Source organism: Erpetoichthys calabaricus, chromosome 17 (genome assembly GCF_900747795.2).
Source record: "Erpetoichthys calabaricus chromosome 17, fErpCal1.3, whole genome shotgun sequence".
Taxonomy (NCBI): domain Eukaryota; kingdom Metazoa; phylum Chordata; class Cladistia; order Polypteriformes; family Polypteridae; genus Erpetoichthys; species Erpetoichthys calabaricus.
The window spans coordinates 83961200-83983239 of record NC_041410.2 but is presented as its reverse complement, the minus strand read 5'-3'; the positions used below and the strand labels follow the sequence as shown (position 1 = coordinate 83983239).

Genomic DNA, 22040 nt, shown 5'->3' with positions numbered 1-22040 from the left:
CAGCAGCGCTACCCACTGCGCCACTGTGCTGCCACTCTAAGTTAACTATCCATCCATCCATCCATTTTCCAACCCGCTGAATCTGAACACAGGGTCACGGGGGTCTGCTGGAGCCAATCCCAGCCAACACAGGGCACAAGGCAGGGAACCAATCCTGGGCAGGGTGCCAACCCACCGCAAGACTCTAAGTTAACTAATGTTGTCTTATTTTAATTTCTTACTTTGTCTTTTATTTTTCTTTTCTTCATTATGTAAAGCACTTTGAGATACTTTTTTGTATGAAAATGTGCTATAGAAATAAATGTTGTTGTAACCTGCATCTCTTTGGACCATGGGAGGAAACTGGAGTAAGCACTTAAAAAATAAAGTTAAACTCGTTGTAATAATAGCTACTGTGATGGATAGCCAGGGCCATTACTTGGCCGAGATGCCAGCTGAGTGGAAGAAGGACCGAGGGAGGGTGCACATTTGGGGCATTATCTTCCCTGGGATGCTAGAGGGTAACTCCCCTGGGTTTGCTGCAGCACCACATATTCCCGCAGGGAATTCTGGGACTTGGAGTTTGGACCGCTGGCCTTCAATCCATCAATGTAGGGACGGTGCCCTGAACAGGTGGCGGTGGCGCAGAACTGGAAAAAGAACAGCTTAGAGAAAGAAGGGGTTAGTACGGATAAAAATGATAAATCAATACATATACAGAATATCAGGGTTACACTAAAATGAAGCAATGAGAAAGCCATGTTAAAATCCACACAAGACCTGCCATTTTGGAGGCGCTCTGGCCCCGTCACGTCACCATGACAGTCTGGCCCTTGTCAAGGTCGCTCAAATCCCTACCCTTGTCCAATTTTTCTGTTCCCAACCCATCACCTTCAAGAACTGACTGTTCACTTTTGGCCTGTGTGATCCCACCCCACTTCAGGTACCATTGTAACAAGATCATCAATGTGATTCACTTCGCCTGTCAATGGTTTTAATGTTGTGGCGGATTGGTGTTTATGCCCATCTATATAAATGATCTCAAAAATAATAACTTTGTTTATTTTTTTATTATAATATTATATATGGTGCAGCGGTTAGCACCAGTTGTTTTTCTGTGTGAAGTTCTCAATCGAAGCCCTGGCCTGTTGCACTTGAAAGCATTAATGCTAACTGTCATCCTATCCTGTAAACACCATACAATTAACTCAGTTCAATTCATGTTAATATACTGCGATGGACATCATGTTGGTTGATGGTTTTACTGCAATTAAAATAAAAGAAAACATTAATATTGTGTGGGAGTGCGCTTGAGTGTTGCCCCGTCCAGTGTAGGTTCCTGGTATATGCCCAGATGGTGCAGCGATCAGATGAAGCCCCCCTGCCAATAACTGTGCTGCGGACGAAATGGCTTTGAGAATGTCAGCTTATGTTATCTAAGCAGTCAAATCCACTTTTGCCATTCCCACCTAATGGAGGTGCTGAATTATGCAGTGGTCAAATCCTAAAGCATTCTGCATAAACAAGATTTATTTTTAAAATGAAACACTTCTCTGCATAAGCAAACACGACATCTGTTGCTGTAATGATCCTCTGGATGAGACTCAGTAATGGCGCTCCATCAGCGCACAATGGCCCCATGTTTCAAATCTTCACTAAACTGAGTTTTATGGGCCATGCGCTCCTAAGGCAAGAAAAAGGCCTCATTGCTCAAGCCTCTGTCTGCGGACTACCAGCAAGTCCATCTGTGTTCACATGAGAGTCTTCTTCTGTAGGCTCCGAGGCCAAATTTAATTAGATAGATTTTTGTTTTACTTTGCATGTTACTGCCCTGACAGAGCTTCTTCATTTTCCTCGAGTTTAACAACCATTAAGGCCCAAATGAAAGACGGCCCGTTCAATGCCTGATGCAGACCTCCATTGTAATCGTTTGGCCTTCATCTGCTTGGTGACGGCCCCATTAGGCAGCCTCACTGGTTTGATGAAGCTCAGGATACAAACATGAGACTAAAAGGCGTCAGGGTCTCAGGTGGGCAGTCATGTTTTGGGCGATACTGACAGATGAGCTAAAGCACCTGGGCAGTCACACCAGACTGTCTTTCCATCTTTGTAACGGATCTACAGTACAAGAAACACACGGGTGGACGGGAACAGGGTCGTTTTTTAAAAGCACTGTTTGCTTTTGATAAGTATGATGAAATGCAAAGATGTACTGGTTGATTTCTTTCTTTCTTTCTTTCTTTCTTTCTTTCTTTCTTTCTTTCTTTCTTTCTTTCTTTCTTTCTTTCTTTCTTTCTTTCTTTCTTTCTTCGCTCAATATATCCAAAATATTAAATGGTGGACATCCATCCAAATCTTCATCATAATAATAGTATAAAACATAACACACAGTAACTTTCTGTCAACCGTCACCCCCACACCCCATCCCCAACTGAGGTTTCTTTGGGGGGGGGGGGGGGGGGGACCTGACAGCACTGGGCACAAGGCAGGAACCACCACAGGCAGACTTTACAGTCCATCGCAAGGTCAGCTCTTACAGGGCCAATTCAAAGTCACCAACACTCATCACTTTGGGAAGTGGGAAGGAGAAGAACACGAAACAAACAAAACAAAAATAAAAAAACAACAACACAGACATGGAGAACATGCAAACTTCACACAGACAAGCAACTGGGTATGAGAATCAAAGACATTAAAAAACATGAAATGTATTGAGAGACTTTCTGAAAAAGTCAAAACTTATTTGCATGTAGTGATGAGGAAACACATAGATGGACAGACAGACAGAAAAAGGTGCAGTTTATTGATAGCATAGATAGAGAGACCAATATGAAAGGCAATATGAAATAGACAGAAAAACTGAAGGATACCACAAACACCGTATAAGAGAAAGACAGATAGAAAGTAACAGCACCTTGAAACTCCTTAGTGCTAGACAGATAGACAGATATGTAAAGGCACGATAGATAGATAGATAGATAGATAGATAGATAGATAGATAGATAGATAGATAGTGTGGCACCCGGCTGGGGTTCATACCCGGCCGGGACGCCCAGGAAGACAGGAGGAGGGCGCTTGCCTCCTCCAGACCACGAGTGGGCAACCGCCCTGGTTGTATTGGGGGCCATGGGTACAGGGCTTGGAAGCTCAACCCTGTAGGGGCCTGTAGTCACTGCCAGGGGGCGTCCCCATGCTTGGAGGACTGGGGCGTGTCCGTGGGAGATTGCCGGTGCACACCTGGAGCACATCCGAGTATGGATAAAAGGGGCTGCCTCCCTTCATTCGAGGCTGGAGTCGGGTGGAAGAAGGACGAGGTCAGATAAGAAAGAGAAGGAGGTGGTCCGAAGAAGTGGCATAGTGTGGTTGGCCTGGATTTTGGGGGAGATTGGGGTTTGTGGCACAAGAATTGTAAATAGGACTGTGTAAATAAACGTGTGGTGGTGCTTAAAAACATGTCTGCCTGTCTGTGTCCGGGGCTTGTTCCACACTAGATAGATAGATAGATAGATAGATAGATAGATAGATAGATAGATATGGAAGGAACTGTACAGTATAACAGATAGATAGAAATAGCTACATGATGGATTGGTAGATATGTGTGAAAGGCTCAAAATAAAATTGGGATAGACACAATATATTTCATTAATAGTTATAAAAAGCACTATCTAATTATCAGATAAATAGAAAGCAACAATACTATACACAATAGATAGATGTGGAAAATACAATATAAAATACAGCATTTATGTGGAGCCTGCCGGGACTTCCAGCAACCTTCACACATCAGTGCCCCTCATGGGGGCTGAACTAAAATGCAGACTTCCGGTACTTCATGGTACTTAAATGGATACGGAACAGCAAGAGGTAGGACTTATGGAAACTTCTGGAAGTGTTGTTGTTGCTCATGATAGGACTCCTTCTCCATTCTCGATCTGGAAGAGAAAGAACAGTTAGTGCATGTGCTATGTCATAGCCTGCCCTTGGTATGTCATCACTCCCTCGGCATGGGTGTGTAATAATGTATGGAAATGATTATTGGTTTAGCTATTTCTATTACGACATTATAGCTGCAGATAACCACAAATGGTGGCCCTCCAAAATCAACAAACCAGCTGGAGAAGAAGAAGAAATAGACGTGAAGGGTTAGTAGAAGAAAGCGAGGGAGGCAAACATGAAACATCATAGATAGATAGATAGATAGATATGAAAGATATGAAAGGCACTATATGATAGATAGATAGATAGATAGATAGATAGATAGATAGATAGATAGATAGATAGATAGATAGATAGATAGACAGACTTCAGCAGCCACACTTGCCAATTCCTACTGTGGGATCTCAAGGCACTCCTAGACCCATAAGCGTTTCTATAAGCTCAGGACACTGTACCCTAACGTGGAAACATTTCCAAGTCCTTTTTAAAAGCCCCCAATCCGTGGTGCTCCTCTCACTGCACATTCCACATGCCCCGTCTAAGGGAGACGATTTCGTGACCTTCTTAATGTTTCTTCACGTCACCTTGTTATGCCTCTTCAGACAGGCTTAAGTAATTTGGGATCACACTCGGCCAGCATTAATTATTTACTTTTGCGCTCGTGAGCAGCATGTGTATATTATGGTCTGTATTCACGATCAGCCCTGTTAATTTAGGTTAGCCCCCCCACCTCATTCTTCTGACAAAATGTCTTGCTGAAAGAAATCAGGTAGTCAGATTAGGAGTGCAGCTAGAAGATGGATGTCTCCGCTGTTGAATAAAAGCTATAAATATTTAAAGATCGTACACAAGGAAGCTGCAGGCTTGAGTTATGTGTGGAGGCACAGTGTGATACCTCTAATTAGAGCAGAATGGAATTCATTACAGGAAAGTGCAAAGTGAGACTCTGGCAATGATTTAACCCAAGCCGTGCCCAGCTCGTTTTCTTGCTCTTTCTTGCCTTTGCCCCCGTAGTGCTTTGAAGGAGGCTCCTTGCTTAGAGCCGTGTCAGCTCCATTGGTGTTTACAAGGAGCCTCCTTTGCTCTGCTCAAACTCCATAATGACACAGCTGAATAAAGGACATTTTTTATCATTTAAAGATTTTGAAGCTGAACCCTGGGGGTCATCTTTTTTGTGGAAATGTGTGATTCAAGTCAAGTCATTCGAAATTGAATGCGGCGGTTCACTAAAAAAAACTCAGTTTCTGTAGAAATCTTCTAGTCAAAAATACACTCGTAGCCACAAACTTGTGAAATGTCTTTCTGCAGATCGACCATTCTAACACACCGCATGCATCGTCTTACTGTGTCTGTCTGTTCTGTCCTGCTGGACCACCACTGAAGGAGGCACCTTTCCACAAAGTTTCAGAACTGGCAGACCTTAATGTTGTGAACTGGAGATGGCCTGAGATGTCCTGCCTAAAGCATGAAGTGGTGGGCTGTCTTTGTGTTTGTCACTGCTTCTCACTGTGACACATTTTATAGAGCCATCATTTTTAAGTGGGTTTTAGACAACAAAGATCCAAACACACTTGAGAAGGAAGTAAGTGGCAGAGAACTAATATGGCCTTTCAAGGACGACTCAGACGCACAGTCAGTGAACAGGCGGAGGTCAAGAGAAGGAACGCACCTAAACAGAGATGTTATTCAAAAACCAAAGGGGAAAAATCAGAAGCCTCTTACAACCAAGCAAAACCCTAATCGATCTTTTGTTTTAGGAACTTTTTAGTGTTCGTGTTTCGTGAGGTCTTTCTGTTTTTATTATCCAAGAGGTCAAAAAGCTTGCCAAGCATGCCCACATCTTTAATAGTGATGACACAATGATGCTAAACACCACACAACTATTAAGATGTCATCATTAAAGTGACAATGAAAATGATTACGGTGTAGTGTTACCACAGAAAAATCAAATTATGAAGGTATAATATTATCAGGATTATGACATCATGAAAATAATTATTACAATTATTAAGCGTAATGCATTCACAAAAATAGTGATAAAATTTGCCAAGTACGTGATGCTCTCACTAAAATAAAATTGTCATTAAAATAACAAAAATGATTAAAATGTAATGACATCATGCAACAATGATGACAATTATTAAGGTATGACATCATCACTAAAGTGACGATGAAAATAATTAAGGTGTAGTGTTGGCAGAAAAATAACATAAAAATAACAATAATAACCACAAAAATGATGATGGCATAGTGACATCATGAAAATAATTATTATGATTAAGTGTAATGACATCACAAAATTAACAACACAACTTACCAAGGATGTGATGATCTCAAAATAAATAATAAAATAAAATAAAAAAGAAATAATAAAATAAAGTAATAAATAAACACAATAAAATAAATAATAAAGTATAAAATAAAAATAAAATAAAAATTATTCAGATGTAATGACATCACAAAATTAACAATAAAACTTACCAAGGACTTGATAATGTCAAAATAAACAATAACATAAAATAAAAAAGAAATAATAAAATAAAGTAATAAATAAACACAATAAAATAAATAATAAAGTATAAAATAAAAATAAAATAAAAATTATTCAGATGTAATGACATCACAAAATTAAAAATACAACTTACCAAGGATGTGATGATCTCAAAATAAATAATAAAATAAAATAAAAAAGAAATAATAAAATAAAGTAATAAATAAACACAATAAAATAAATAATAAAGTATAAAATAAAAATAAAATAAAAATTATTCAGATGTAATGACATCACAAAATTAACAATAAAACTTACCAAGGACTTGATAATGTCAAAATAAACAATAAAATAAAATAAAAAAGAAATAATAAAATAATAAATAAATAAAATAAAAAATAAAATAAAAATTATTCAGATGTAATGACATCACAAAATTAAAAATAAAACTTACCAAGGACGCGATGATGTCAAAATAAATAATAAAATAAAAAAGAAATAATAAAATAATAAATAAAATAAAATAAAAATTATTCAGATGTAATGACATCACAAAATTAACAATAAAACTTACCAAGGTTGTGATGATGTCAAAATAAATAATAAAATAAAATAAAAAAATAACAAATAATAAAATAAAACAATAAATAAATACAATAAAATAAAAAAATAAATAATAACATAAAAAATAAAATAACAAAAATTATTCAGATGTAATGACATCATGAAAATAATGATAACAGTTATCAAGATAAGGTGTCATTGCAAAAATTAACAATAAAAACTATGAAGAATTAATGACATCATGCAATAATGATGACAGTTATTAAGGTATGATGTCTTCCTATAAGTAACAATAAAAATTATTATGGCATATTGATGTCACAAAAATAATAGGAATTGTTAAAACGCAATGACATCACAAAAACAATGATAAAAATTATTAGTCACAATGTCATCACAAAAGTAACAATTAATGTGTGGAGATAACTTAAAAATAACAATAAAATATTATAAGGATGCATCAACATCATAAAAACTGATAAAAATGAAGGTGTGATGACATCACAAAAAAGCAATAAAGGTATTAGGAAGCAATGCCATCTTGAAATAATGACATTTATTAAGCTGCAATGATGTTACAGAAATAACAATAAGAATTACTGAGGTGCGGTGATGTTTGAAGCTAATGATTAAAATTAACAAGAGGAGCTGACATTATGTAAATACTAATTAAACTCATTATGCCATGATGAAATAACAAAACAACACTTAATATTATTAGACATCACAAAGTAGTGATAGCAATTATTTAGCTGCAATTACATCATAAAGTAACAATACAAATTATTAAGGGACATTAATGTCACAAAAATAGTAATAAAAATCATTATTGAAACACTAACAGCAATATGTTTTAACAAAGTTAAGTATTCGGAAACAATCCAAATATCAAGAGTTTCCATACACACAGAAACAAAAGGGAATGTTTTAGCATAAATGCATTATATTGGACACTAACTAAAAAACAACAAAGTTAAAATCAGTTCTAGGTTGTTTGTCACCTGTCTGCTTTTAAAACCTGGTGGGCACTAGTGACCTGAGATGAAGACTGGACTCCTTCAGTACCGTGTCTCTTTGGAGAATCCTTAGGTATCGCTGGTTTGACTTTGTGTTGCTCATGGAATTCCGAATGAGGCACATGACCTGCATTGTGAGGGAATGTCAGTTACGGCACTATGGCCACATGGCACGATTCCCAGAGGGTGATCCAGCTCGTAAGATCCTCATTATTGGGGACCCGAGTGGCTGGACCAGGCCAAGGGGACATCCATGTAACACCTGGCTGCAGCAGATAGAGGGTCATTTTTGGAGGGTGGGACTGGACTGCCTGGGGGGTTGCCATATGTGATCCTGAGCTGTTTTGTCATGTGGTTGGTGTGGTAACACGCTGTACCAGCGCATGCTCCCCAACCTGACCTGACCTGTTGGCGCTATTTATGCCCTGATATATATATACCTGTAGGACTGAAGATGGGTGCACAAACTTTTTCCCACAACCATATCCTGTTTATGACCTAAGCAGACTGCTTTATCTGATTTACTTTTTTGCTGGTTAAACCCATGGTCTGCTTGTGTTCTTCGGAGACTTCTGTACGGTGTCCTGTCTGGGCCTTCCTCTTGTGACATGCGCTCTATCGCAGTATCTTCACAGTGTCATTTGTAGATTTGTATCTTACATGCAGTATATTTAATCATTTTTTGCCAACATTTTTACTTAGGAGGAAGAATGCTTGTATAAGAATTTGAAAAGCTTCTCCCCTCCCTAACACAATGCCCTCCTTTTTTCTTTCAGACCCTCTTTCCCAGTCCTGAAGATGGCTGGCAGATTTACAGTTCAGCACAGGACCCCGATGGCAAGTGCATTTGCACAGTGGTGGCCCCAGCCCAGAACATGTGCACACGGGACCCCAGGAGCAGACAGCTTCGGCAGCTAATGGAGAAGGTAAACCTTTAAAAGTTTTGGTCTCCTTGTCATTGGGAATCTCATGGCGACAGCAGCGTCTTTCATTTTCATCTCCAGCCCTAACGCTATTTAGGTATTTTTTTATGTTTCTTTAATTATTCCCCAAATCCTTTATTCCCAACGCTGTCTTGATTTCATTTCGGGTGATGAATTGGTCATCTCAGGTTACCAGAGGAGGACTCTGTATGTATGACTGCAGTTGCCACCGCTTTAGTGCGGTGGCATTAGTCTCCTTATGGCTGCTGTGCTTTTGGCTGGCTCTTCTTTGTTAATTTTTATTAGGCTGTTACTCTCCATGTTGCGTCTTTTTGTAAGAGCTTTTGTGTCTTCCTTTAGGGTCCTTTTGTAATTTGTATTTTGTGCTTTAGACCTTTAGTTTGACTGTAGGGGATCCTCTCAGCCAGCATGTCCAATAGATGAGTCAAGAAAAGCAGAAGGTGAGTTAACAGAAGGAGCCATTAAGACGGTGTAATGACTGCTTGTATTTTTTCCTTATCCTATAATTAAAATCTTTTCACATCTCTTTTTGAGATTAATATTACATAAACACAAAGGCAAAACAAAACGAAAAACAGAGTTAATAAGAGAACTGAAAACGTACATTCAAATAACAACGTCAATTCTAAATAAAGAAGAAGTAAACTTGTGCCAGGGTGTGAACCCTAAGGGTACCGTAAATCTATGGCTGTGCGATTTTTAGAGATTGTGGTCAAGTGACTTCTCATACAGTACGACAGAATCACTAGTCACACATGCGCTCAAACTCTACGGTCCAGTTGACATGCCACGACGTGGATGTTTGGAATCTTCCGATACTTGGCCCAGATGGACAGTTTTATCCATTGACATTTTCTCAGTAAAGCTTTACACCTGCAAAAAATAAAAATTACGACCACAGGCTTCTCAGAACGTCAAGAAAGTAAAGAGCTGTATTGCTTACTCTTGCTGTACGGTACTCTGAAAGTACAAAGAAAAGAAGAAGGCGAACATGCGGATGGTCGGGAAGGTTCAGACAATACGATTTGTCTATTTTACAGAGAGAATTGCGTGAACGTAATCTGTCATTTACCGTTGTGTGTGTTTATTCTCAGGTTTTGCCAGTACATTTTTATTAAAATACTTTTGTCATTGGCCATTTAGTTGTATGTGTTTCACGATAAGAGATTTGGCTTTTTGTTTAATTGTAATTTCTGTTGCCACATGCACACTCACTGTGGGTAAAGAAATTAGGGAAATTTGGGGTTGAAAATCAGCTCGTGAGAACCACTCACACAACAAGATAGCCGATCGAAATTTCAGACATGACAAAAGTAAGACAGGATGCAATCGGGCATCGCAACCCCTCACATGCCACAAATGAAATGACGGCCAACGAAGCTGAAAATCGGGACAACTCAGAAAATCAGTCTGCAAATCGGACTTAAAATGGTACCAATAATCGCAGTTAATTCCCAGTTACATTTTGTGTTCTTAACCATTCTAGAAAATTTGTTTTGCATTTGTAGAGTTTTCAGACACTGTAAACGGGACACAGTCATGATACATAGTGTAACGGATAAACGCGTATGAGCTGGTGTCCCTGCCGGAATTGGCCCCTGTTTCTTAACTGGCCGGGAGAGATCGAGTGAGGCTCCGCTTCAGGGCTGTATGCTCCTCTGACCCACTAGATGTCAGGATCCCTGGGCTTGTGTACCCATTTGGAATGCTGGGAATTGTAGTCCAGTTGCGTAGTCCTGTTGGTGTTCGTGGGTGCCACTAGGGCTTGCTACACTCCCTAATTTTTGGGACTTCCGTTTGACCTGGAAGTACTTCCAATAGGTGAAGCCCTGGCACCGAAAGTTCTCTTAAGTCTTCAATAAAAGGAACCACACTGACTTGTCTAGGGGAGTCGGAGCCGGGAGAGGAGACAGGCAACACTCATTTGGTAGGAGTAGCAGTGTAGAGGAGAGAGAAGAAGATTATGTATAACTAGTCATTAAGTAGTGCATAAACATTAGTAAACATTAGTAGGAACAGTCTATATTAAATGGCAAGGGACCTTGACCTCATTCTGTTTGTTGGTCTTATTTTTCTTTTTCATTCAGCCTTTCTTTTGTTGATGTTTACTTGTTGAGCTGACCGTTCTTCGTGGGCTGCCGCCGTGTATTGTGTGTCTTTAATTTTCTGTGACAGTAATACCGTCTTGTACGTTCGCTGGCTTGTACGTCCATAATATACCTTTAATTTTCTCTGGTGGTAATATAGGCGTGCGCATCGGTAATATGCCTTTAATCTCCTCTGACAGTAATACTGGCTTGTATGTGGCTGTAATATGTGTCACTGTATTGTGTACCTTTAATTTCCTCTCGCAGTAATACTGGTTTGTATTTCCGTAAAACGCCTGTCATTTTCTCTGACAGTAATATAGCGCATTGCACCGTGTCCCGCACATTCGCACTTCACCAGAAGACACACACACAAGAACACCTGGACGCACACAGGAATTTTATTAAAGAGGAATGTTGAATGGAGTGATTTCATTAAAATAAAAACCTTTGTTTTGAACCTGGGACTTGTCTGTGCTTGGGTTTTGGGGCTCTGTAGTGGCTCCTGTTAATCACAATAGGAAAATGGCACTGACATTGCAGGATTGCATTGTTATATCACATGACCTGCAGTGGCCATAGCAACGGTAAACCACATCAAGACTGCACAAAAAGTCATGACCTGTGAGCAAAACAGAAGAATGAAATGGTGACTATCAAAACATAAAAAAAAAATAACATAAAAAGTGCTCCAAACACTTAAATACAGACGCACATAGGAAAAGACACAAAATGGTTAACTTATTGAATAACGATTAGAATTTCAGTTTTAATGTAAACGAAGCTCTCACTTGTTTTTGTGTGGATTTTGTTTAGCTTTCGGTTTTGGCCTTTTGTGTCATTTGAGTTGCTTAAGTTTTCCGTTTCATTTTTTTTTTTTTTTGACTTGATGTACTTACAAGAGCTCCCATAATCTAATTATTGTAATTTGAGTGTATTTATATTTTGAGTTTAATTGAATTTCAGCCTGTTAAAGTTTACTCTGGTGGACGTTTTGAGTTTGGAAAATGGTTTTGGCTTTCCTGTTTGAGGGAAGCGCAAAACAAGAGCGGAAATAAAAAGCACTCAGCCATTCGATTAACAAAGACTCATTCTACTAAAAATGCTTTGCAGTGTGCGTTAGAGACGGCTTTCTGTTCCCATTGAGGAGCTTAATAGTCACGTAGATTCTTGTTGTTATTTTTAGCTTCTTTCATGCTCAAGTGCTTCATATTGTGGTCAGAGGGGTCTTTAAAATAAAAGAAAGGAAAAAGGACGACTCTTAGTTTAATGTAAGACTCTAATCGTGTTGACTTGTTAATAATGACAATAATAATAATAATACATTTAATTTATAAACCACCTTCTCCATGATCAAGGCACTTGAGTCAGCTCTGCGCATTGAGCCATAAACTCTCAATTACACAATTTACGGAGTATGAGGCTAAGGATGAGGGCTGCCGCTTGTGCTTGCAGATGAGCAAAATCTCAGTCAGTCTAGCTTTTGGGAAATTTGAACACCTTTAGCTCTGTTTTGATGTGACACGCTGTTTCATTTGTTTGTTATTTCTTTGATCATCATCTTCTTCTCCTTCTTTCGGCTGCTCCTGTTAGAGGTTGCCACAGCGGATCATCTTCTTCCATATTTTTCTGTTGTCTCCTTCTTGTTTTGTTACACCCGTCACCTGCATGTCCTCTCTCACCATGTCCATAAACCTTCTCTTGGGCCTTCCCCTGTTCCTCTTCCCTGGAAGCTCTATCCTTAGCACCCTTCTCCCAATATACTCAGCATTTCTCCTCTGCACACGTCCAAACCAACGCAATCTCGCCTCTCTGACTTTGTCTCCCAACTGTCCAACTTGAGCTGACCCTCTAATGTGCTCATTTCTAATCCTGTCCATCCTTATTACACTTAATGCAACTCTTAGCATCTTTAACTCTGTCACCTAATGCAACAATATGGAGAGATGCAAAGACTGCAGTATGTGTATTATACAAGGACTTACTAGAAGTCGGACTGCCGTTAGCTTTAGATCTTTGAGGAGTTGCCTTTATGATGCATGGCCATCTTGAATTCGAAATGAATGAGCTTAAGTTTTGAATGATCGTAGAATTTGCTTTTCTTTCCACACTGACCCTACACTTTAGGTTCTTTGTTATGCTGTAGCATATACTCCTGTAACAAAAGAGATCATAAAGAGCTGGGGCACCAAGTCGCAGACACCATATAATTGTTGACAAAGCAATAAACGCAAACTCATAATAATCGTGAGAAGTAAGCCCATGTATGAACTGACTCTTCCTGTTTTGAGTCTTTCCAGCAGGAAGATGTGGGTCCAATTAGGAGTGACAATGGTGGTGGTATAGCCGAGAATCTTCCATTCTGTAGAGAGGAGGAAGAGAGAGGGAATCAGCACACATCGCCAACTCCTGGAGTGGCAGGGAATTAGCATCACTAGAGCCTTTAAGCTGTCCCCTAAGCACATGTGCATGACACTCCAAATTATTATATTAGATTAGGTTGTGGATTTTGGAGTTCTACTCTGTTTCTTGAAGGAGCAAGAGAAAATGTTCCTTCTTCCTTAGGAAAGGGAATGGCACAGTTTTCAGTCTCTTGTTCCCTTGGTGAAAAAGTTGCTCTGTTGTTGTGTTTCTTTGTAGTCCTTGTTTTGTCTGACAAAGTGCAAAACAATGGTTACCGCAAAATCCTGCCGGACTACGCCAATTGTTTTGTCTTGGTAGAGTAATATATATTGCTCTACTTTCCCCTATTGTTATATTAATATGTAGCCTTAGAATGCCTAATCTCACAGACTTACCACTGTTTATAAGGTATTATTGTATATAACTTATCCCCACCTTCCCTTCTATATCTATAACCTCAGGCAATTAGATGCAGTAAAACACAAGCAGAAGTTAAGTTACAGTTTAAACAATGTATTAGTATTATTGATAATATTCATAAATAATAACAAAATGCAAAGTACATTTGAATATTGGCAACCATACAACCTGATTAAATGGTGATATGTAGTTCAGGCGGCACAGACTTGTAGTTACTTAAATGTCTCTAGTTAAGGCATCATTGGTGCTCAGCTTTCAGCCACATGTCTGTTCAAAATGGCTGCTGAGCTGTGCTCTTCATTGTGTGGTCTTCATCATCAGGTTAGCAAGAGAGATGCTTCTTCATCATATGTTGGTTGGTAAGAGAGAGATACTGAGGTTAAACACATACATTTATAGATGTTCTGTCCAAACCCCTCGAGCCAATAGGACATCATGGTACTTAATGGCCTCTAAGACAAGCCAATTCCAAACAGCCATACTTCAGACCAATGGGGGAATAGAACATCTTAACACCTGCCCCCAAACCATATGTTAAAGTACACCTTAACCCATTTGCGGGGGTAGAAATGACTTTAGCAAAGAAACACTTGGCAAACTGGTTTAAAACACACATCCCCCAAATCCTGTCGTAAAATTCAAAGAGGCTCAGCCGTAAAAAGGGGGGGCAAACACGAATGCCTCTCACCAAAGTAACACTAAATTACATTGGTTTGCCTAAAAATCAAATAAAGACATACAAAAATATTCATCAAATAATATGTAAAATCTCACATCACAACAGTCCTTTTGCTGTGTTTTCTTCTTAAGGCTTCGTCTCCTGCTAGCCATTTAGGGTTTTTAAGAGGGGATGTTTAGTTAGTGTGAGGTTTGGGGAGAAAAGAAAGTAAACGTTAGAGTGTGGCTGTGTTGAGTTTGGTTCTGTTCGGTTCGATTAAGTAAGTACCAAGGGGAAATTTAGATGCATACAGTTGCAGAAACATAAAAAACAAAGATACAGACTTGCTAGACAAATAAATCAATCAATTAATAGATAAATAAATAATTACCACACCATTTTCTGAAGCCTGCAGTGTTGTGGGGGAGCAGGATCCCAACCCAACAAGCACAAAACACAAGATGAGAACAATCCCTGGACGGGGCATCAGTCTATTGCAGGGTGAGCACACTCACGCACACACCACCCACTAGGACCAATTTAACATCACCAGTTCCCCTAACCTCCATGCCTTTGGATAGTAGACTGGGGGTACAAGCAGACTCCACCAAATCAACCACTCTACAGAAATTCGTCTGGATTCAGACACTATCACACCCCACAAATCCACAGCACAGGTCAACTATGGGAAGAGGAGCAGACCAAAAAAACAGACGAACCGCTGGGGTGAGATGAGGGGTTTCGGAGTTATCCGTTATTTCCTTCTGAACTGTTTTGATTCTGGTAGTGAGGTCTGAAAGCTTCTGTTGAGGTTCTTTTTCCTTTGGCAAACTGCAAATGGGCTGGCCACTCAACACCAGATGGATGGAATGCTGTTGAGATGGTCTTCTTTCTGACAGATTCTCCCATCTCAGCAGAGGACTTCTGCTAGAGTGACCATTGGATTCTTTGCCACCCCCTTGACCAAAGCACTACTTGTGCTTGGCTGCATGACCAGCTGTAGGAAGAGTCTTGGGGTTTCAATTATTGACACCACTGTGCTCCTGGGGACACTCAAAGCTTTACAAATAGCTTTATCCCCTTAGCCCTGATTGACACCTCACCACTATTTGATTGCGGAGCTCTACAGAAAGTTCATTGGACTTGAGATGGTCAGTCTTGCGAATGGTGCTCCCATCTAAACTGAGGACTTTTGAAGCTCTATTAGAGTGACCATTAGGTTTTTGGTCTCCTCCCTGACTAAGGCCCTTCTTGAGCGGTCACTCACTTTGATCACACTAGATCTCCAGAAAGCTCCTCGGACTTCATGGCTTGGTTTTTATCCTGACACACAATGTGAACTGTGGGACTTTTCTATACACAGGTGTGTGTCTTTCAATATGATGTCCAGTCTTTTCAGTTTTCCACAGGTGGACTCCCATCACATCTTAAGGAGAATTAAAGCAAACAGGATGGACCTGACCACAATTTGGAGTGCCACAGCAGAGATTTCAGTTTTGATTTTTAATATATTTATAATCCTTTGTTATTATGAGTTATTGAGTGTAGAATGATGAACAAAGTGTCTTAACATGTCCATTTAAAATTCAATCTCCCACACTGTAACGCCCGACCCCTTACACAGCCAGCAGCCACACTACCAGGACCTGTGGCCTGGATAAATTACTGATGTGAACCTACTTATACCCAGCCGTACCTCTGACAAATAATATTTTCCCCTCAATCGATGGTTAAACACAAGCAAACAAAAGCAGATATGTAAAATAAGTGCAGAAATATATTAAGTAAAACACAATGACAAATATAACAATACAAATCCCGACGTATAATATACCTATATATATATTCCTCCACCAAACCAGCTAAAGTGAAAACACCACATATACAATAACAAAACTTCCCTTGCCCCTGCTCACGTATAACAAATACATACCACAAATAATACCAATGGATGATTACAGAATGACAATGAACGTGAAATTGAGTCCAGTTAAATAACTGTCCAGAAAACTAATGGCTGATCAAAAATGGTTATGTTTGAATCTCCCGAATTAAATGGAATAATCTCATCGTGCTTCCTCGGCGAATGTTGGATAGTAATGTCCAACCCCGGGGTTTCTGGCAATGACGGTGTTGTCATGAGTCCGGCAGAATGAGAAGCAAACTGGAACAAGGCGCGAGGTAAATAATGGCAGAAAAATGATGATCGATTGTCGGTAGATGTTTGAAGTCTTTGTCTCTCCCCTTCCTCCTTCTTCTTTCCTTCCTGATCATTTAAATAATGATGAGCCAGATGTAACTGGCAAAACTCTGGCACTGACGTGTCCATGGTTCGCTGCCTCCCTGCAACATCCTTCTCCGTTTATCATTACGGTGACAACATTAAAACAGACACATATTAGTTTAGATGGGGTGCTGTGACGAGACGCGATTGGGTGCAAACACTATAAACAGCAATACCTATGTGGCCCGCTACAACACGATAAAGTGTGCAGAAGATGGAAGGGTCTAAATACTTGCCAACTTCTCTGCATGAAGTTTAGTGGCTTCCTTTATGCCAGAACTGGGAGTACATACGGTATTACCGCCATAGAGATTGGGGTCAGGTGGAAGTTCCTTAAAGTGGAGATGATCTGCCCCTTCAGCTCCCCCTGGTGGCACCCATGGAACATCACACATTTTCTAATGGGCCTGCAGCTCCAAGCCCCTGAAAATAACTTGTACGCTTACATGTTTTTATGTATACATATTGTGACATGTAGGGGGCTCCACTGAGCCTCCAAAGACTCCCAACACACCATCACAAGTCCCACTTACTTTAACAAATACCTTCACAGGTAATGTACAAACACAGCACAGGTACGATTCCTTCTATTCTCTCTCCTTTTCTCTCTTTCGTCCTCTCCTTTCACTCCTCCAGGATGGTGTTGTCCAGCTCCTTTCCCAACTCCAACTTACTTGGATGAGGTTCAGTGGCTTCCTTTATGCAAGACCTGGGAGTACTTCTGCTGTTATTGCACTACAGATTGGAAGAACTTTTGGGGTCAGGTGGAAGTTCCTTAAAGTGGGGACGATCTGCCCTTGCCACTCCCCCTGGTGGCACTCATGGAACACCACAGGCTTGTCTAATGGGACTGCAATTCCCAGCCTGCCTTGTGAGTATCCATGCAGGTACCATAGCCCAGGAAGACTGCCACCTATTGTATTAGGGGTGCAAACCAGGGCTGTGGAGTCGGTAAATAAATCAGACTCCCCGACTCCTCTGTATTTAATATGCTAATTTATTTTCCATGTTGATTGAAGGAAGGCAACTTACACGTCATCATTTAACCACAGAACTACTGGATAGGAAGCTGACTCTCTACCGTATTGGCCAGTTTAAACAAAAGACAAGAACCCCTGAACACACATCAGGCCATAGCACACACCTACACCTACATCATTACACTCAAATAAACTTGATAAACACATTATATCTGAAATAAAAACACTTTTTGTAATGCACCATAATCCAGATTACAAAATGTGAATGTCAGGTTGTATAATAGCTTAGCTGCACTTCACACTAGTAGTAACACAACTATGCATTGGGCTTTATTCTTACATCAGAGAACTACTTAATTAGGACTATTGTTTGTGAAATGGGACATTTGAACTTCCTATATTTTTTTTGTCATTACAATTTAAATTTATTAGGAGTTGGAGTCGGTACATTTTTGCCAACTCCGACCCCGACTCCAGTTACCCAAAATTGCCTCCGACTCCACAGCCCTGGTGCAAACAGTCCATGTGATTGGCCTCACCCCATCCTTCCATTATACCGGCCTCCTGGCCGGATAAGAAACCTTGAACCATCCTGGCCGGAATGCCAGCCCAAGCCTGGTGTCCATTACAATCTATAAGTACTTGTTTGCTGATGTAACTCCTTGTAGCAGGGCTAGATAGTAGTCACAGTGTTGTTCAATGTTTGTACTGAGTGCATTTTGTTTCCATCGTCCCGTTTGCTGTTTGTGTGCGTCAGTGAATGTCGTCCCCGTAGATACAGGGTGGGAGACGGATGATGGAAAGAGACCGCAGCCCCACCTGTTTACAATCAATCCATTACATCCGGCTCATTACTATATGAACAATCAGGAGAGAACAGAGGAAGGAGAGAGGAGAAAGACGGAGATTACATTTTCAGAACAATGAACCAACTTTACCTGCTCTTTTCCACATCGCATTTTTGGTAACCAGTTTGTTTTTTCATTACTTCAATTCAGTCATCGCCAGAGACCCCGGGGTTGGACTACATCATCCACCACACGCCGAGGATTCACGGTGAGGTTGCTCCATTTTTTCCGGGAAAATCGAACGCATCACTTATCTGTTGACCAGTCATCCACATTCAGGACAGTTGTACACTCGGACTCAAGTTCACTATCATTGGCATTTTCCGTATTCATTCATTGTTATTCGTGTCTTGTGTTCGTTATATCTTACTGGGACAAAGGAGGGTTTGTTATTGTGTATATGTATGGTGTTGTCACATTGTTGCTTTGGTGGAGGGATATAGATATATATTTTTTCTACGTGGGGAATGTGCAGTAGTGTTTTGTTGTGTTCCATTTAATATATTCACTTATTTGACATACCTGCTTTTGCATGCTTGTGTAAACCGTCAATTGCGGGGAAAATTTTATTTGTTAGAGGTACGGCTTGATATACAAGATTCATCTCAGTAAGTTATCCAGGCCACAGGTCCTGGAAGTGTAGCTGCCGGCTGGATAAGGGGTCGGCCGTTACATCCTTATTCAATTTAATAACACATCTATATTACTAACCGAAGGTTGTATATATGCATGGACGCAGGATGATGGATGACGGACACAGGACGCATCGAAGCGCACGCGCACTGCGACTCATCGCCCCAGAGTCAAACCCAGCGACTTCCCAGACTCAGTAGGTAGCGCCCAAACAACACAACACAACCTGTAAACTAATCTTCAGGTCACAATACAACCGCCGCCCAAACGCGCACACCACCGCAAATAAAACCTTCGTTTAGTAATGTTTACGATGGTTGTATATATGCACGGATGCCAGACGCAACCCATGCCAAAAGCACATGCACACTCGCACAGCGCCCAACAGTCAAACCCAGCGGCTTCCCAAAGTCAGTAAGTGGTGCCCAAACAACACAACACAACCTGTAAACTAAACTTGAGGTAAAGCGTGTACGCCAACAAGTTGCCATGGTGACATATTTAAACGTAGACATAGAATAACTAGACGCCTCATGACTAGCAGAATCGTACGTCAACGTCGCCGCCATATTGTGAGTGGCACTGCTGTGGAGTGAAGTAATGAATAATGTGCTGCTTGGGATTATACAAACCGCTGGACGCTCCAAACCAGATCCCGGGGGATTACATTTCATAGGTAAGGCTGAACAATCGTTTTGGTTATATTTGGCCGTTAGAAAATCCCGTTTTATAATCTTTACTTTAGCTAAGCCAGGCTAAGCTAGCAAAGCTATGCATTTATGTGCTCAAGTGAGCCTCCAAACAATGTTTTGGCTAAACGTGTTTAGTCACTAAGTATGTAGATTGTTAGCTGTTAAAATTTCTCAAACTTGATGATGTTTTTTCTCAAGGAGCACATTGAGGAAACACAGTTTGAAATTGACAACCATCATTTTATGCTCATGTCTTTACTTGTGTCTGTCTTCCACAAACTAAGGCTGCACCATATTGCCAGACTGAATACTCTCAAATTACAAGATCTGAGTGAGCGAGAGGAGTGTAAGTCTGGAGGAGATCAGTGAGGTTGTGGAGAGATTTAAATGTTAAGAGCGGTATTTAGTATTGTATTCTGTAGTTAACAGGGAGCCAGTGAAGTTGAGAGAGAATCGGTGTAATATGTTCAGTGGATTTAGAACAGCAGGTTATTATCCTGGCAGCAGAATTTTGAAGAAGTTCTAAGCAATTGATACGTTTTTGTGGGAATACCTGATAGAATAGCATTACAGTAATCTATACGTGACGTGACTCGGGCATTAAACAATACTTCAGTAAGAACAGGACAAAGTCTGGAAATGTTTCAAAGATAGAAGAAGGCAGTCCCCGAAATGTTACTTATATGGGAGGAATGGTTAATAATAATAATAATTATAATTATTATTATTTAATAATTGCTATTATTAGTGTATAAATGGACATAAATAATTGCATTTAAACGATTCGCCAAAATCTGTTGTATGTAAACGATACTGTTTTAAACATTATTGTGTAGCCCTCCCACCAAAAAAAGACTGGCAAGTTACCTATGACATAGGATGAAATTTCACTGGTGGGATCCACATTAAACAACTCCCAATAAATTTTAATAACCAATGGGTCCAATGAAACAATTATTATTTATAATTGTTACACTATTTCAAAGTAATGATTTGTAAGCACTTCACACAATCATGGAAAAAAAAAAAAACAACAAACAAACAAACAAAAAAAAAAAAACATAAAACACATTTATTTAAATACACCGCTTATGGGATATTATCACAGTTCAACTTAACTGAATTTGTCTGAGTTACAGCACAACAAAAGTTCACACCTAGAAATCAACAATAAATATATAGGTGTATGTATATATATCTATAAAAAAATCGTTGGCGCGCTTAGTTGGAGCTCATACGCAGTACATAACTTAACGTGTACTCACGGTGTCCTTCCAGAACTTTTCCCCGCACTTCTCATTTTCCTCCGTGGTTAAACACAGGAATCTCACAGCTCCGTCTGGGATGACACCAGCAGCTTCGTCTTAATGCAGGATTTATTTGCGTTCCCTGATTAGTTGTTGCCTCCTGTAATATTTCTGATACTGCTTATTTTCATTTTCTCCTTCTGGGATAAATCATGTCAGACGTATTTCGTGCCAGCTGTGCCTCTGTGGCGGTCCTCCAAAAAGTCCTTATCACCGAGCACTGTATCGCTAAAAAAAAAAAACCCGACTGCGCAGCTGCGTTTTTCTCTTCGACAGGTGAGGCGTCCACCTGCTTGGCGCGTGAGTGCCCTTCCCGCTCTCCTGTGGCGGTGAAAGCCACGCGTGCACTTAGCGTCAAGTAAACACTTCTGAGTTCACCACTCTACCCAACTAGGAGGGTGCTACAATTGTTTTTTCATCAGAAAACCCGGTTTCCACATCTACCTGTATTAGTTTAAATGGCACTTTTGCCACTCGCAATAAGGCTGACGTATCGTGTCTACTGGGAAACACAGTGAGTGTGGCATCTATCAATATATGTCTATGTATTTAAACTTGAGGTAGTGGTGACTACTGACAGTGCCAGCAGTCAGCTACTCCACAGTGCCAGCGGTCAATGTTTTCCACTCCACAGTACCAGCAGCTACTCCACTACACAGTGCCACCAGTCAGTGTGCTCTAATCCACTGTGCCAGTACTCAGTGTGGCAGCTGTCAGTGTGGCTTATTTGAATCACATTAAGGTAATTCAGTGTTAAAAGTAAGTTCAATTATGATTCCTAACAGCAAACGACTTCTA

The 22040-nt window shown here is 40.1% G+C and overlaps 1 protein-coding gene across 2 annotated transcripts in view; it reads left to right on the top strand.

Annotated features, from left to right (window-relative positions):
* olfm2a (olfactomedin 2a) overlaps window positions 1-22040 on the top strand; it is a 532593-nt gene that overhangs the window by 392232 nt on the left and 118321 nt on the right. For both annotated transcript variants that reach the window (XM_051920906.1, XM_028823438.2), the window contains exon 2: window positions 8763-8912. In XM_051920906.1, the coding sequence (XP_051776866.1) occupies window positions 8763-8912 (150 nt within the window). The remainder of the gene's footprint in view (window positions 1-8762; window positions 8913-22040) is intronic.